General features: G+C 35.8%; 2 protein-coding genes across 3 annotated transcripts; one reads left to right on the top strand and one right to left on the bottom strand.

Annotated features, from left to right (window-relative positions):
- The first annotated feature begins 1,953 nt into the window (after nt 1-1,953).
- ca6 (carbonic anhydrase 6) lies at nt 1,954-7,008 on the top strand. Of its 2 annotated transcripts, XM_039652955.2 has the most exons (10): nt 1,954-2,133; nt 2,621-2,800; nt 3,082-3,230; nt 3,593-3,688; nt 4,769-4,835; nt 4,942-5,099; nt 5,177-5,303; nt 5,409-5,492; nt 6,148-6,168; nt 6,304-7,008. In XM_039652955.2, exons 1-10 carry the CDS (start codon nt 1,971-1,973, stop codon nt 6,915-6,917), a joined length of 1,659 nt encoding a protein of 552 aa, XP_039508889.2. In that variant the 5' UTR covers nt 1,954-1,970; the 3' UTR covers nt 6,918-7,008. The 2 variants fall into 2 exon arrangements, with proteins under 2 accessions (XP_039508889.2, XP_039508891.2); XM_039652957.2 differs by lacking the exon at nt 6,148-6,168 and having other exon boundaries at nt 1,955-2,133.
- A 119-nt stretch (nt 7,009-7,127) lies between these two features.
- slc2a5 (solute carrier family 2 member 5) lies at nt 7,128-13,610 on the bottom strand. Its single transcript, XM_039652958.2, has 12 exons — nt 13,470-13,610; nt 13,167-13,265; nt 12,541-12,698; nt 12,339-12,463; nt 12,113-12,265; nt 11,862-11,987; nt 10,893-11,080; nt 10,675-10,785; nt 10,476-10,577; nt 9,356-9,431; nt 8,906-9,033; nt 7,128-8,608 (listed from the first exon to the last, which is right to left on the bottom strand). The coding sequence occupies exons 1-12, from the start codon at nt 13,497-13,499 to the stop codon at nt 8,381-8,383; spliced, it is 1,524 nt and encodes a 507-aa protein (XP_039508892.1). The 5' UTR covers nt 13,500-13,610; the 3' UTR covers nt 7,128-8,380.
- Between the last annotated feature and the right edge of the window lie 4,751 nt (nt 13,611-18,361).

The following is an 18,361-nucleotide window of genomic DNA, read 5'->3' as shown; positions in this document are numbered from 1 at the left end:
TCCCATTATCTGTAACTAGATTAACTTGCATTAGTATTCCGACCCCTAACCGTTTCTCTCATTACCCCGAGTTACAGATCTAAGTTAACACTGAAATGTAGTTTTTATTTCAAATCACTGAAGACTGACAAGGCTTGAGCCAATAGAACAAAAAACAGGGATTATGCACCAGGCAACTGACAAAAAAAAAAAAAAAAAATCATATTGGCATTTGTACAATGTACCAGTTTTTCACTTTATGTCTTTCACTGAATGTTCTTTAGGACGCAACATTCATCACCGTTTTTTTCTCTGTACCTTTATCTGTTTGTGTACCCTTATTTTGCAAGATTTATAGATTTGGATGAGTGCTGTCTTTTTGCTGTTCTAATTTAGGAACTGCCAGCTTTGATGTCTTGTATAATAGCCCTATGTTCTCTTGCTGCTATAAACTAAAAAAAGGCAAAAACTGAAAATTGCTTCACAAATACAGAAAAATACCAAAGCTGACTGTCAGTTAGATTTAGTAACACTAATGTTATAAGCATGTCACAGTTAAATATATATAAAAAATATATGTCAGCAATGTCGGATTAAGATCAGATTTTTTTTTTTTACCTTTTTGATCTGACAAAAAACAGTCCCACAGCAGGGGATTTCTGCACCTCATTTCACTTTGTATTTAGGTAAAAGGTACATCTTGATCACAACATGTTGTTGTGACTATTGCTACTATTATGGCTTTTGCAAACTCCAGACATGTTTTCACAGCTCTTGACATGACTGACTAAAGCACCTTTACTTCATTATCAGCTACTAAACTCTAGAGTCTTCAAGGTAACCTTTGACCTCTCTCACTCATGAGTACCTTTAATCACTGCCTGGCCTGTTTGAAGTGGATTCCACATCCGATAATTAAAATAACAGTGTTGGGACATCCAAATGTCTACCAGATTTTTTTTTACACTTGTCCTAATTCGTGTATTTGTTTTACATCGTCATAAGAATACACAAAAAGCATATTTCCACTGTTACTTCTGTTCAAATTATTTTCAGTAGGTTCAGTGCTTTGAAATAAAAATGTCACAATGTTATATTTATAATAATATTTTTAAAGCACTGTTTAATATATTGTTTGTCATTGCAGTCTCTCTTGTTGTGTCTCCGGTTTCTCCACTTCCCTGGAACAACTTGTAAAAACATGTCCTGACAGCTGTCATTAACGGTCTCGGTTAAACATCCTTATTCTTGAGTAAAACATATTTGCTCTTGATTCAAGATAAGACAGGGTTACACTTTATTTTAAGGTGTCTGTGTTACAGAGTAATTATGCATTTAAGTAATAATTAACTACATGTACTTAGGGTTGGGGTTTAGGGTTGTAATGCACATAATTAAGCATATTTATAGTTATTACTATAGTAAATTCATGTAACGTGTTACAAGGATGCTGCAAAATAAAGAAATTTGATTTAGCAAGAAACTTGCCAAAAGTTTGAGTGATGAGAGCCTGTTGTCTTTTCTCTAATAGAAAGCAGCTCTGCCCTTGCTTGCCATGTGTTGCCAAATGCAATTGTGTAATTGATTATTGCCTAAACTTAAACTTAAAAGGAAATAGTCACACTTGTTTAATACTTATTTACATCTAATTATTTCTGGAACTGCTTAGGCCTACTACTATTAATTCCCATTGTTACTATTTTTTTTTTAATAAATCAGCTTTTATAAGGCTACTGATATATTCATCTCATATGAGCATATTTTAAAAAGATTTACATGTTAAGGATAACCCTTTCTAAGAATATATTTTTACTATTAATAACCAACGATTAAAGGGAAAGAGGAAACCACTGAACAAAACCAGACTGACCTGTTGGTGAACCTAGAACTATTAACTAGTCTCAAACATTATTTGTCAATTCGTCAAAGCTTCTGTAAATTACCATGTTACTACACGCCTTTGGCAAACTGGGTGTAAACCGTTGCAAGCGATGTCACTCTCAGGCAGTAGTACCTCTTTACAACAACGAGGGAACAGCCTGAGACTGAGTGCACTTCCAGAATCCAGCATGGAGCTGTTTGTAGTCCTGTTATACGCCGGTTTGGTGAATTTCGCATCGGCTGGAATAGATGGAGAAAAGTGGACATATTCAGGCAAGTGATCTCTCTCTCTCTTTTTTTTCTTTCTTTCTTTTTTTTTTTTATGTGACAAATGTTCACACCATCAACCTTACGAGTACCGATGCCCACATGAAAATGTAATTAATGTAGCCTAATAGCCCACAACAGTCTAGCCCATAAAAAGGCAATGCAAACCTACAACAGTCTAACATAAACATTCAGCCTTATACAGTTCCACACAGCTAGCCTATAGTTTTATTGTAGCAGCAACACAAAGTCAAAGTTGTTTTGGTGGTATTATTCAACGAGTTCTTAAAGATATCTAAAGATATTATCGTCAAGCTCAACTCTACGAATGTTTTTTCTGGCTATGAACTATTTTTACCAGGTGAAGTGAACATTTCTGCGTTTTAAAAATCTGTTACATTTTAACATAATATCATATGTAGTAGGCTATATGGTATTTTTTGGAATGCAATCTGTTAGATAATGTCCCACCCCTTTACCTTTTTTCATACAGAAGGAGAACTGGATCAGAAGCACTGGGCAGAAAAGTTTCATGTGTGCGGCGGCAACAAACAGTCTCCCATTGACATACAGCGGCGCAAAGTGCGTTACAATCCAGGACTGGTACAGCTCGAACTGACAGGGTATGAAGACATGCACGGTAGCTTTCACATGAAGAACAATGGACATTCTGGTATGAATTCTTTGATGAAATATACTTCTTTTGATTGGGAGATTTACACTTTTTATTTACTTTTAAATCAGTAGACTCAGGTGTATCTATTTACACCTTAAGCTTTGTCGCCATCTCGTGTCAAAAATACTTAGGCCTGTCTATTTTGAAATAACACAGCATCTTTGCAGTTTCTGTCTGTATATAATGCATGCTTCCTTACCTTACTCTATTTAATCTTCACAGGTTAGGTTAGCTTTTCATGAATAGCTATAGCCCACAATCCTGTTTGTTTTTGACAGTGGAGATTCAGCTGCCACAGACTATGAAGATTACCAAGGGGTTTCCAGACCAATACACTGCTGTCCAAATGCATCTGCACTGGGGAGGCTGGGACTTGGAGGCCAGTGGATCAGAGCACACAATGGACGGCATCCGCTACATGGCAGAAGTACATCGTTCACTTAGGCCTGACACCTGAACACATAAATAACATTTGGAGATGTCCTAGTTGTAAATATAGCAGTGGTGCATTTTCAAGGCATTGTTTCCTTTAGTGACTGTAGGGCTGGGGACTATCCATTCAAGTGCTGTCTGAAATTTTAATATGCTGGGATCTATTTTTAGACAAATATGCAGTTATCATTGTTCTAACTGAATTAGAAATAGTATTCTTGTATTTGACTTGCTCAAGAATATTGAGAAACTTTAGTATAGCAATAAGGAAGAGCTTGTTTGTGTAACATAAGTTTGAACTTCTCATTACTCAATTGCAGTTAACACTTTTATGTTTGACTTCTTCTTGTGTCACAGCTCCACGTGGTCCACTACAACTCTAAAAAGTACAGTAGCTTCCAAGAGGCCATAGATAAACCAGAAGGCCTTGCAGTTTTAGCCTTTTTCTATGAGGTATTGGCTATATATGATTTTTCATCTGGTTGGAAAGTGGAATAATGTTTGTATTTATTTATTTATTCATTTATTTTGGTGCAATGCTGCCATCTGATGGGAATAAGGGAAATGAAATTATCTGCAAATAACTACAGATTTTTTTTAAAATGTACATTTTTGTCTGTGTGAATAGTCTTTTAAGAGCTGGGCTGTGCACCATATTACCCTACATTGCCTGAAGCACACAGCTTGAGCAAAGTTAGACATTTGCGTTCTCTGAACTTAATGGGTTAATTGATTAGACCGCTGTGTGGTGGCCTACTGCCTGACATTCTGTTCCCACAAGATTGTGTGCCGGTCACAAGCTCCCACTTCCAATAAATGGGGGAGGTCACTGTTTTAGTAACACAACAATTGGCGTTCTGTTCAGTTGGATGTCTTTCTCTGCGATGGCTTGGTTAATAGCTGGGCTTTTAATAATGATCAATAGTGTGTCCAAACCACTACATAATGTTTTATCTCTCAATGTTTACACCTGAATGGCTTAAGGAACTTCACATCTACATAGATAGTTTAATAGCAATTAACAACATGGCACTAGTTTAATAAGTAAATACTGTTATTTTATGTACCGTTTAGTTTTCAACACCACATTCAGTTTCAACTAATTGTAAAAATAATTATATATATATATAAATAATCATATATATATATATATATATATATAAATGATTTTGACAAGTAAGACATGTTCCTTGGTCATGTTTTGTTGATCCTGGAACAGTATTCCTCTCCAAATCATTGTCCTAATGCTATTTCTAAAATCAGAGAGAAATAATCTGTGAATAAGAATGTGTGGAAGCCCCTAAGCCTTGTTGCAAGACTAAACTTGACATTAACTGTAAACCGATCCCTCAAATCTGACTGTTTGTTTGGAATGTTGTTCCAGGATCAACAATGACGTTGTTATATATATGTGTATATATATATATATATATATATATATATATATATATATAAAATTGTGTATTATATAAAATCAAATATAGTGTTTTGCATGTAGCAGCATATTTGATATATGGATACTTTGTGTTATAGGATGGCCATTTTGAGAACACGTACTACAGTGATTTTTTTGCAAACCTGGCAAACATCAAGTATGCAGGTAATGCAAAACATTTTGGATGAGCATCTCAAAAACTTTTAAATGTGGCTCGTGCGTCTTGTCTATGCACTTCTTTTCTGTATTTTTTTTCTCTTGCTCTTTGCAGGTCAGGCCATGAATATCAGTAACTTGAATGTACGCTCCATGCTCCCAGAGAACCTCAGTCACTTTTTCAGATATGAGGGCTCTCTCACCACACCGCCGTGCTACGAGAGCATTCTGTGGACAGTATTTGAAACTCCTATCACCCTCTCTCACAATCAGGTGCCTTAAAAAGTTCTCATGAAATAGTTTTCGATCTTTTTTGCTGTTTCCTGAACTTTTAATGCGATGACCTTCAGATCAGGAAATTGGAGAGCACATTAATGGACCATGAAAATAAGACCCTGTGGAACGACTACCGCATGGCCCAGCCTCTGAATGACAGAGTCGTGGAGTCCTCTTTCCTCCCACGCCTGGGCAAAGGAGGTTAGGGCAGAGCTTCATCCTTTCTAGCAGTTACAAAAAAACTCTCTTTGTTAGGACTGCGGTGCCTGAGTATATTTTCTCTCTCTCCTCTTTGGTTTCTTGCAGCATTTTGCCGTCAAGAGGAGATTGAGGCTAAGCTTAAAAGGATTGAGAGCCTCATTGTGTCACTGGACAAAAAAACGGTTCCAGGTATAACTTTTCATGAGAATTGTCAAGATTGCAGGTCATCTTAAAGGGATAGTGCACCAAAAAATAAAATGTCTTTCAAAACTAGTATGACATCCTTTCTTCAGTGAAACAAAAATAAGTGATTTGTTGCAGAATGTACACACTGCTCTTTTACATTCATTGAAAGTGAATGGTGACCAAAGCTGTCAAGCAGACCAAAACTGTTCCTCACACTAATCTACCATGGCTATATTTTATTTATTTATTTTAGTATTATTTATATACTATTATAGTGTTGTATCCATATGAATTAGCTTTTTTTTTTTTTATTTTATTAAATGAAACCAAATGGTTTTTATAGTTTTAATAAATAACAAGAATACTTGGAATATGGAGTATGAGTCGTATTTCATCTTTTCTGGATCTTGACAGCCCCTGATCACCATCCACTTTCATAGCATAAAACATTGCAATTCAGATATTCTGCAAAAACCTGTTTCATGACGGACCAAAAGTCGAAGAGGTTTGTAATGACACAAGAGTGAGTAAATAATGACAGAATTTTTGGGGGAACTATCCCTTTAAATGTGATGTGTGTGGTTCTCATTATACACGAATCATCTGTTTCTGAGTTAAAATGAGCTTTGTCATTGATATTTGGTGTATCCTTTTCAAGGACCATCGTCTACACGTACAGGTGAGTATTTTTCGCAATGGGTGCAACTGTAGTTTTAGAACCAGTAGATATTCAAGTATACCATCACAACAAATGCAACCAAGTGAGATTTCAAATTGACAAACTTGCGAAATAACGTTACCTTTTCCTCTCAAGGCCAGCAACCTCTATCACCACTGGTCCTGTACTTCCCATCAAAGAATTTGGAGAGCTACGCTTTGGTGAACTTATCCCACTCCATGAACCTCCAATCCTTCACAGCCTGCATGAACGTCCGTATACCACCCATTCAAGACCTCACTGTGCTGTCTTACTCCACTTCAAACGACAATGAGCTCATGATCACTTTGGGCTCTGAAGTGGGTCTCTGGATCGGAAATGAGTTTGTTAATTTACCATTTGAACGTCAATCACATGACTGGACAAACTACTGCTTTACCTGGGCGTCACATAACGGAGGGGCTGAACTGTGGGTGAACGGACTGGTCGGGGAAGAACGCTACATTCGGAGAGGGTACACCATTGGGGCTGGAGGAACCCTCATTCTGGGAAAGGATCAGGATGGCTTTTTGGGGATCTCGGAGATCGATGCTTTTGTAGGCCACATGACTGATGTAAATATATGGGATTATGTGCTGACTGCGGCAGATATTGGTGAGCAAATGTTGTGTGATAATGGCAAGGTGAAAGGGAATGTCCTGAGCTGGGGAAACACTCGGCTCAGTCTGTATGGAGGAGTTCAGCTGCAGGCTGAGCAAGTTTGCCACTGAGTGAGAGAAAGAAAGAAAGAAAGAAAGAAAGAAAGAAAGAAAGAAAGAAAGAAAGAAAGAAAGAAAGAAAGAAAGAAAGAAAGAAAGAGAGCGCCACAGACTCAGAACGTTTTATATCGAATGTCAATATCAGCAATATTAGCTCTGCCAACTTGAACTGTATACTCTCTCCCAGGGGGATAACGGCAACTTAAAGGGACGGGACAACCAAACATGAAAATTCTGTCTCACCCAAAAGAAGATTTATGAAGAATATGGGTAATCATTGGTAAACAGTTAATGGGCCCCGAATAGTATGGGGGTAAAATACTGTGGATGTCAATAGGGCCCCATCAACACTTTGGTTATCGACATTCTTCAAAATATCTTCTTTTGTGTTCAACAGAAGATAGAAATTCATACAGGTTTGAAAAAACTTTAGGGTGAAACAGAATTTTCATAACCGTCCCTTTAAAGTTGAAATTCTATTCTATTCTAAAAGTCTATTCTATTAACTATATTCTATTCAGTATTTTAGTTGAGCATTTCAATGTATTTTTACCCAATTGAATAATGTGAATCATATCTGAAGAATTTCAATGAACAACATTTGCATTCTTAACATTGTGTTTTATAAAAACATAATGTTTTATACACAATAAATGGTCAAATTAAATATTGACGTCTGAATCTATTTCAAAATATATTACAATTTATACAAAATATCTCCATATTTTTACAAAATGCACTTACAATAACATCAATGAAGAGCATGTTTCTAATTTCTGAAATAAAATTCCTGATATCTGGAAAATAAATCGTATTTTTTTTTTCTTATATTCCTTAGAAAAGGAGAAAAAAAAGCAGTAAAGCAGCTTTGTGCAGAAACGTACGGGGGGGGGGGGACATAAAACTGATAATTATATAGGTTTATATGTAAAAGATCAGATCATTTGACCTTTATAACATGCAAGGTTAGTTCAGATTGTAAAATATGCAAGACTTTTTATGATAAATGTAAAAACTTTCTTTATATATTACTTTTTGTCTACTTCATAGTTAGTTACATCACATTATTCGATTTTTTTTTTTAGTATAAAAGTTTTACAAAAATATGAAAATCTATATTAAAACAATTTGAATACACAGAGTACATTTCTAAGAATTTGGTGCATTTTAACCTAACCATTTGTTTATTATTGTGCATTTGATTTTTAAATGAGACGTATGCAAGATTGTGGCCAAAACCGGTACTACAATCACTTTCAAATTACTATAGAGGTGTATAAACCAACACCCCCTTCTTATTTGTCATTAACACAAATACAGACTGCAATGAAATTACGTTTTAGTGTTTCAATTCAGAACCTGTTTTTGAGTTAAAAAAATCCTGGCATGAGACACTGAACAGTAAAAGTGTGTCAAAACAATTTCAAAGCATTGCTTTGACAAACGCAAGCTGGTGTCTTTGACTCCCTACCCATTCAGAAAAATGAGCTTTTCATTTCGTGTCCGCTACTTTCTCCTTCAGTCTCTTTGATCTCAGAGTCTTCACCCTCTAACACAATTCCCACCTTGTTTCTCTTAGCAAAAAGCTGGCTGGTCTCCAGAAAGGTCTTGTTTTTAGTCTCTGGAATGACAATCCAGATGTAGATAAATGTGGCGAGACAGACGCAAGCAAAAATGATGAAGCTGTATGCACCCAGGCCTTTCTGTAGACACAAATATGGAACACATTTTTTTTTTTCTATTGGATGATCCACAAGTTTTATAACGGTAAATTAGGATTTGATTAAAGCTGCAGTCCGTAGCTTTTTTGGGTAATAGAAAAACATTTTTGAAGTACAACTCACGTAAAGTTGATAGTTCCGCGAATGATTGCAATTGCAGATTTCAAACAGAGATGGCGACAAAGAGGAAAACCTGCGGACTGCAGCTTTAATAAGTTAACAACTTGGTGCAATCAATTGGTGCATTACTGTGAATGTTTGTAATGTTTGACCTCTGACCTCTAGAAAAGGGAAGATCAGGCCGACAGTGAAATTTGACAGCCAGTGAACCGAGCCGCCCACCATAAAGGCTGATGGTCTGGAAGACTGCCGGAACATCTCAGTGGTGATTACATTAGGAATAGGACCTGCGAAGGGATGCAGCATAAGCTCTCAAAACTAGATGTTCTATCATCAAACACTTCATCTTTCTATAGGCAGCGAGAAAAGAGATTGCTTGAAGCACTTTGCTGATTTTACAATCTGTTTTACAGCCACTTTAAAGCACTTCTCTTACATTCACTCCGGGGTTTTAATGTAAAATCCTAGAATCTGCAGCATAAATCTTTTGCCATTCCCAATCCCCAGCAAGGAATACAATCAAATGAAAGGGAGGGAGTGAAATTATTGAGATGTAGCGAGCCCCCCACCCATCCGCAATATGCCCCGACGGGATTGGCGTGAACACACTTGGGCCAATAGCATGTCCGATGACGTAAACAATGACACAAACGATGCTGAGATAGGGTATCCAGTCCATAGTATCCTGTGGGTGGAATGTGCAGCAGTTATTCAAACACATTTATAGCCTTGCATTTCACATAGACCCAAGAGGCAAATTTGTCAGGCCAGCAGATTCATGGCTCTAAAATTAAAATCTCTGTTGGGACTGAGCTTTTAAAGCCATCTGTCTATAAACAAGAATTTATTACAGTCATAATAGGTCACATAAGGAAACTCACTTTCTCAGTCAAAGGGAATTAATAATAACAATGAGCCTATCTGAATCTTTTGCACTTGTTTTAGGGTTGAACTGAAATTAAAATTCTGATCGATACAGATGATATGCAATGGACAATATCCAATAAAAGACCTATATTAAAATATTACTATTAAATTATTTAGACAATACTGTTTTAAATTTAAATATAGTTTAATATTAAAATATTATAGCAAAAATATTTGACTATTTAAACAATAACATTTTAATTGTATTTCTATATTAATATTAAACTATTATGTCATAATCCTATTAAAATATTACTTGGAAATTATTTAGACAATAACATTTTAATTGTATTTATATTTTAATATTAAAATATTATGTCAAAATAATGTCAATAATTAAAAAAATATTACTGACATTATTAAGACAACGATATTTTAAGTTTAATTAGATTTGAATACTAAAATATTAAGTCTAAATAATGTCATAAAAATATTACTCTGACATTATTTTGGCAATACTATTTTATTTTTAATAATATTTTAATATTAAAATATTGTGTCAGAATATATAATTTTGTCTAAATAAAAAAAAACCTAAAATCAATCATTTTAAACACATCACAACATTGATGTGATGTGTTTAAAACAAAAATTACATTTAGAGCATTATATTATTAACTTTAATCTTAATGTAAAATCAAGGCAAACACAAACAGGGCACACAGTCATGGACAATTAAATATACTATATTGCCATATATATATATACTAAATTTATAAATTTAGTTACTAAAAATGCCTAATATTGGCAGATAAATCATGCATACCTAGTTTGTATTGAAGTAAGTACAACATTATTATACCTGGAAGTAGAGCGCTATGGTCAGGAGAACACAGGCTGCACAGCAGATGCCAAAGCCGATCAGTAACAACAACCTTCTGCCAGATTTCTCCACTATGAAAACCTATAAAATTACATTTTTTACACATGTTTCTTTTTTATGTAAATAAGGGGCATCAAGAGGGGGCATCAAATTATGAAGAGCACCAAAAGTGGCTTACAGCAGCTATTGTCATGAAGACATTTACAGCTCCTGTTCCGGCTGTCACATACTGAACGTGATCTTCCCTCACTCCTGCTGAGCTATAGATGCTGTCAGCATAGTAATAAATCTGAATATGGGGTTCAAATTAGGGTTTAGTTGAGCATAACATATTTGAAATATTTGCTTTCTGAAGAGAAATGTGTTGAAAAGTATTTTCTGTAAGTATTTTCTTACGGCATTAACTCCTGATAGTTGTTGACCCATATTCATGAAGATTACAGACAGCAGCTGCCAGCGCAGTGAGCGGAAGGTGAAGAGGTTGAGCAGAGAGAGTCGACCTTCTGCTCGCTCGGACTGATCCTCAACATGCATCTCACACAGCTCCTCATCCACATCCTCCCAGCCTCGCAGCCGCTGCAGGTCTAAAACACAGCACAACATATCAGAGTGTTTGTTTATGCAGCATCACAAGAGCAATAACAGAATATTTGAATATCAAATATCAACACTTCTTTGGTGATATTCAGACCAACAGCACAGTCACTAGAGAGATATTAATATTGAGTATTTTGTTGGTTACGTGGTCAATTTTTGCTCTGATCTAAACTAAGCTGAAGCAAGTAAGCCATTGGGTCTCCGAGTTACATTATTGGTGTAGCGTCCTTATTGATTCAGTGTTTTTGAATGTAGGTTAAATTAATGTGAATGATAATAATGCACTCATAAAGAGAGTCACTTGCTTAGTTCCTAAATGAATCAGTGTTTTTGAATGGATCGGTTGGATAAATGTGAATGATTCAAAGGGGTGGTGATGGCACAGTGAACAAGACACATGCCTTTGGTGTGAGAGAATCGGGTTCGAATCCACTGTGAGACACCAATGCTTCCCTGAGCAAGACACTTAATCCCTAGTTGCTCCAGAAGCGTGCGACCTCTGACATATATGGCAATTGTAAGTCGCTTTGGATAAAAGCGTCAGCTAAATGAATGTAAATGTAAATGTAATTCAATGACGCACTCATAAAACCAGTCAATTGCTGTTGTAAACTCTTTACATAAGAAATAAACTTGATAAAGCCAGCCCTACTCCATCATAAAACCTCTGCAATCTTGATGATTTGAGCGTTGGTGCACATGCCGCCATGAAACGGACATTTTCTTTGTGTGCTCTGACATGGGAGACCAAAATAACTCCTTCTGTACCTTTCCTGGCAGTTTTTTCATCCCCCTTCTGTATGAGCATGTAGCGTGGGCTCTCAGGAAAGAAAGGCAGAAGCAGTAGCTGAATGGCAGCTGGAATCCCCGTGAGACCCAACATGATGGGCCAGCCTAAAGAGAGAACATTACACATCACCATGAGCAGCAGGGGCACGCTTTTTCCAACTGTACTCAGGAAAACAGCACAGCAATAGTGGCAGTTTTTGCACTGTATACGTCGAAGAAAAGTGCATTACCTTCTTTATTTCCTAGGATATTGCGAATGCCAAACACTTGGGCGACAAGGATGCCAATGGTGATGAAAAGCTGTGGCACTATCCCAATGGCCCCCCTGTAATTCTTGGGAGCGATCTCTCCCAAATACATAGGCACCACATTGGAGGACAGGCCTAGAGAACACAAGTCACACACTGTCATGCTTAAAAATACAGTATAGCTTATCCATTCTGTTATTCAACTGACCTGCACAAATGCCCACTAAAAAGCGGGCAACAATGATGATCTCAAATGATCCCGCCACTTCACTCACACCCATCATTATAGCAGGAACAATAGAAAAGATGTTGTTGAACAGGAGTGTGCCTTTTCTGTAAGCAAATGACCTGAATGATGATTGGGATACAATTGGCAAAAACAACTCATTTCCTCAATTCAACTCAATTACCTTCCGAATTTGTTCACCAATGGGCCTACCATGAAAGATCCGAAAAACCCACCCAGAGGGTACATGGACACAGTAACGGACCACAGAAGGGTCAGGAAACTGTCTGACATTGGACCATAACGACTCTCATATATTTGGCTGTAGAAAAGCTGCATCTCCTTTTATCAGAATATCAGAGTAAGTTTCAGCCCAGGTGAATGTTAAATAAGCAATAATATAATATAATAATATGCAATAATATAATATAATATGAAGAGTTCAGATGCAAAAGCCTCTAAATGCCATTTGAAATTTTCTTCTTGAATGATGATTTTTATCAAACTTGTATATCTAAGTTCAGTAATTTCACTTAAATGACAATTAATAGGTAATCCTCTTCGCCATTTAAGTGAAATCACTCAACTTAAATATACAAGCTTGATAAAAATGATCATTCTAGAAGAAAATTTCAAATGGCACTTAGAGGCTTTTGCATCTGAACTCTTCATATTATAATAATATAATATAATATAATATAATATAATATAATATAATATAATATAATATAATATAATATAATATAATATAATATAATATAATATAATATAATATAATATAATATAATATAATCAGTAAAAAGTCAGTACCGGGGCAGGTGAGTTGATCACAGCCACATTGTATCCATACTGAAAAGACGAACCAAACCCAGCAATCAAAGAAGCTGCTGCCAGGATCAGCGTCACCCTCTGCACATTTGCATGAAGTTCAAAAATATGTAAATGCTACTAAAATTCTAGTTTAAACATTAATTTTAAGCCATGGAAGCTGCTGCAGCATATTTGAAGACAAAAAAATACTGTTAATGGTTGTCTTTCTGAGTATCGAAATGTAAAACAAGTGCTTTCATTTTATTTGTTGCAGAAATATAATATTTTTATAAAAGTACTCACCCCCTTCCTCTCATGTTTCTCCATGTTCATCTCTTCCTTCAAGCTTTAAATCTACAGTATGTTTAGGAAGAACACCAGTGAAAAGAACTGCTGTTTCTGTCTATTGTACATTGGACATTGGAGCCAACCCTGAAATCCAAGGTGAAAGTTGTTTAGTATTAAAACAACAGATATACAGAGATAAAGGTAACCTGGCTACATTCCTATCTGCACCTGTAAAGGAAACCGCATGACATTATGTCAGTTATTGGGGTGCTAGTACTGTACATGCATAATGTAAATTAGACTCCAATTAAAATGTAAAATTATTAAATAAATATAATAGGGTATTTGAGGGTAGTTTGTCTGCTTACTTTAGAATTTAGAAGACTAAAAACAGAAAATCATATAATATCTTTGGAGAACATTTGCACCCCTTATAGGTGAAAACTGTTTATGCAAGTGTACATGACTACAAAAAAGGAGTTTTTGCCTTTACTCAAAATATATATGCCATAATAAAAACAGGTAAATTGTAATTTTATATTAACATGAATTATGATAGATTCTCATAAATAAAGATGATTAATCTGAAACGAATGAGGTGCTTTCAGGTCTCACTGCTGGTTGTCCCCTAAAAGACCTCCATGCTCGATTCAGGACTTCATGCACATCCTGCAAATTAGCATATTTTAATTAAGACCCTATTCATAATTACGATCTCTGGTTTACACCTGAGTTAAGAAAATAATGGTAAATCTCAGCTATGCTTAAAAATGAATCCATTCACTTATCAGAACAAATTCTGGAGTTAGTAATTGAATAATTACTCAATGTCAGGTGCTAAAGAAATAACACTATAGTCAGGAATAAAAGGATTTCCGTAACACTTCAAAAAGGAATATACATATATAATTCTCCCAGTCCCACTACGGCTGAGTTGATCAAATAAGTTGGGAAAAAAAATGCTGAATTCAGTGCCAAATGAAAGAGGTATTTTTGCTCAGCATTTTTTATCATTACAACAGGGTCTTAAACCGATTAAAGTCACTATTTCAGGAGACAATATCTTCTATGGCTATGCAATTAAATAGCTGATGTGCAATTCAGGAATATTTATTGAACATTTCTAGGTCGGTAGCAATAGTATAAAATTATAAATCCTAAATACAGAAGGTGAAATAGATTAAATAGACTGACAAAGTTAAATAAAAGACTGTCAAGACAGTTTTGCCCAATATACAGTGTATAATTGAAAATGCAACACTAACAATTCCCTTCTGTAGTAGAACCAATCTGGAATCTGAACATGGACTGCAGCCCTGCACATCTCCACTAATTAGTGACCTCTTTACCCCAGACTGTTGATTTCTACTAAATGTCAATAGATGCTACACTTCATTGCTATTGCACTGACTGCATATGCACAGCATATTTAGGCTATTTATATCATTATTTTACATGAATACACAATTGAAATCAAAACAAACATCTAAAACATGACATTTTAGTTTTATTATTTTGTTTTGTTTTGTTTTCGTTCAATTAGTTCATGCGTTCATGACATCAAGATTAGATTATTGTAATGCTCTACTGGGTGGTTGCCCTGCACGCCAGTACAAAACGCAGCAGCTCGAGTTCTTACCAGAACAAGGAAGTATGACCATATTAGCCTGGTTCTGTCATTGACTGTCAACACTGCATTGGCTGCCCAATAAACCAAATATTGTTGATTACAAAGCACTTAATGGTTTAGCTCCGCAGTACTTGAGTGAGCTCTTAACGCATGATAGTCCTTTATGTCTATTGCAATCTCAAAATTCCGGCCAGTTAATAATACCTAGAATATCAAAATCGACTAAAAGTAAAAAACTATATAAATACCGTTCGTTTTCTCACACAAACTGCTTGTTTCGTGTCTTGGGCCATCAATGTGTACTTACATTTACGAGTTATTAAATCATGATTCATTTGGACTTCTCTGTGCATGCTCTTTGAGGTGGTGACCATAGACCTGTATTATATGATTGACAGACAAGAACGGTTTGAAATAAAAATATCAAAATTGAATACTGTGGAAACAAAGACACCTACATCTTGGATGCCCTTGAGGTAAGCTAAAACATTCCAAAAATTAATTTCAAAGTGAACTATCCCTTTAAATGATCTATAGGCACATGTTCAAAGTAACATGATCCAGACACAGAGGGACATGATGACTCCGGGTGTACAAGACATCCGGGGTATTTCCTGATGGGCTGCCAAATTGATAATACAGCAGCTATAAAAAAAAAATGACTTGGAAATTAGATAGAGGCAAATTTCAAATTAATAATTTACTACCAATTGTGCAGTTAAAATGTGATTTCATTTCACTGTAAAACGCAGGCCACATTAAAAGAACAATTCAAGTTTTTGTTGAACAGTTGCAGCTTTCATTAACATGACTTCTTCACCTCCTGGCTCAGCTCACTACATTTGAAAAATATCAAACAAATAATGAAATTAAACAACACAATCGATCAAGTCTATTCTGTATTTCAGGCCTACAGAACCACTTTTGATTAAAAGCAGCATCCCCAAACAATGATCAGTGTTACACGGACAGCAGGGGTCTCTGTCTGACCAGTATCCACTCGCTCCTGCAGTGCAGCACTGCAGATCCTCTCATTCCTATTCCTCCTTCAGCAACTCATTAATCAAATTGATTGGACCTCATCAACTTAAACAGAGATCCTCAGCTGTTTATTTCAGCAGGTCGAGGGCTGAACACCCCACTGGGGATTGTGGTAAGGTGTGCGTCCTTACAGTCAAGTCTATGCGGGTTTAAAAAAGCTCCCATTTGTCCTCTGCAGTGATACACAGTCATTGCAGATGCCAACATAGCCAGGGCTCTAACATTCCCAAGCGATGGACACTAAAGTGAACACATGGTTCAAGAAAAAGGTATACCAAAATCAGCCATAAACCAGAAGATCCCAGACCACAAAATATTATTTTAATCTGAACATGTATCTTTGAAAATAAATCAGGTCTATAAACTAAGAAGTATATTTCAGTCTTTTACGATTTAACATATGACGTCTCATAGAGTGCATTTAAATTTTATGACAAACTATCAAACGGAGTCATCTTTAAATAATGTACAAATAATAATGAATTAAGGCAAAGCAGCTACATTTGCAAATGATATTTATACAAATCTAAGTTAAACCATTGATATTAACACACACACATTGGGTTTGCACATTTTATGGGAAATTTCCATAGACATCATTTATTTTTATACTATACAAACTGTATTCTAATGAAGGCTTTTTAATTTTTTTTTTTATATTTTCAGAAGCATCCTCATGGGACATATATATAAATGTAAATCCAATACATATTCTTTAAATCGCAGTGGTAAATCTGTTTATAAAGTTAAAGTATCTCTAAATGATACGTGATAATGTGCTGAAGTGACAATTAAGCCTATTAAATGACTGAACAAAAATAAGCGATTTTTTTTGTCCTAGCTTGCCAGTAAAACATTAAATTGCATGTGTACATGCCAAAATGAATGATAAATGTTTCAAAATGACTGTTGAACTGTTTACAGTTTCCACTCTGTCAATAAACTGTTATTATGAACTACTAAGTCAACTGACTCTTTCCAACATCCATTTCCCTCAGCCCACATGACCAAACAACAAAAGATCTGCCATTGTTGTGTTCAGCTTGTGCCCTTTTCCCAGCTATCCTCAGAATAGTTCCTCTTCTTGCTAACTGAAAGCAGATCTGGTATCACGCTGAGATAATGGAGAAGTCACTGGTGTATCCTAATTGTGAAACTACTGTAGCTTGGACCAAGTCTCTTATAATTCTTGTATTATTAAATATTTCAAGAAGCTCAGATACAGCTCAGGCATGCAAAATATATAAAAACATTTATTATTTTCAAGGTGAACAGGATTCATTTGCCTCGATCCACGCTGAAAATATTAGCTAACGCCAAGAGAGATCCACATTGACTCAAGCTGAATGTTGAGGATTTTTGGAACATTTTGGAACATTCAGATTCAGATCGTCTCCATACAGACATTATGATCAAGAAAAACCCGGAAGCACATTATTTGATAAAATTAGAAAATTCAACCCAAAATAACTGTGTGAGGACAGTCCCAGAATATATGGGGAGCAGTCTCATCAGGTGCACCACAAAAAGAACACTTTTAAATTATTATGTTTTGCGCGTCCGAGTCGGAGAAAAAAAAATGGATGCCACCCGGGCCGGAAAGCTGCTGCAATGGTAGCACTGGCTGAGTAGCCTACCAGGCACTTACATTAAAAAAATATTATTACTACACCTTATCAAAACCCAGCCATTTGAACTTGAAAATGTTCATTTTATTTCATGTTAATCTTCTGTTAGCAACGCAGGGGACGCAGTAATACGAGTGATTATAATCGTCATTTAAAATACCAAAGCGGTTCAAAAACAATGAAAACAATTTATACTTAAGTCACACGGGCGCAGCCATCTTGAATTCCGAAACGGAATTCTTGCTCGGTGTCCTCACGGTTGTCCGACGTCCGAGAGGAGAAATCCGAGGAAAAGAGGCGTGTTGCTAGGCAACGTCTGTCATCCGATAGAACGCACCATTACTCATGCTGATTGAGTGGACCTGTTGATTGTTGATTATTGATTGCTGACAGGGTTGGAATGATTTGATTGTGTGATCATCAGAACGTTTTACTCCAGAACCTTGTTAATAAAACATAATTTCTAGGAAAAATGTGTCAAACACAGAGACAATAAGTGTGAATGTAATGGTTTAATAAACAAAACTATGGTAGGCTACACACACAACTAAACTAAGCAAAGATTGTATATAGAATCAAGAAAGTAAAGAAAAGTGAAGAGAGAGAAG

Source organism: Pimephales promelas, chromosome 20, assembly GCF_988280905.1.
Source record: "Pimephales promelas chromosome 20, fPimPro1.hap1.1, whole genome shotgun sequence".
NCBI classification, from domain to species: Eukaryota; Metazoa; Chordata; class Actinopteri; order Cypriniformes; family Leuciscidae; genus Pimephales; species Pimephales promelas.
This window is presented reverse-complemented; position numbering and strand designations above follow the sequence as displayed.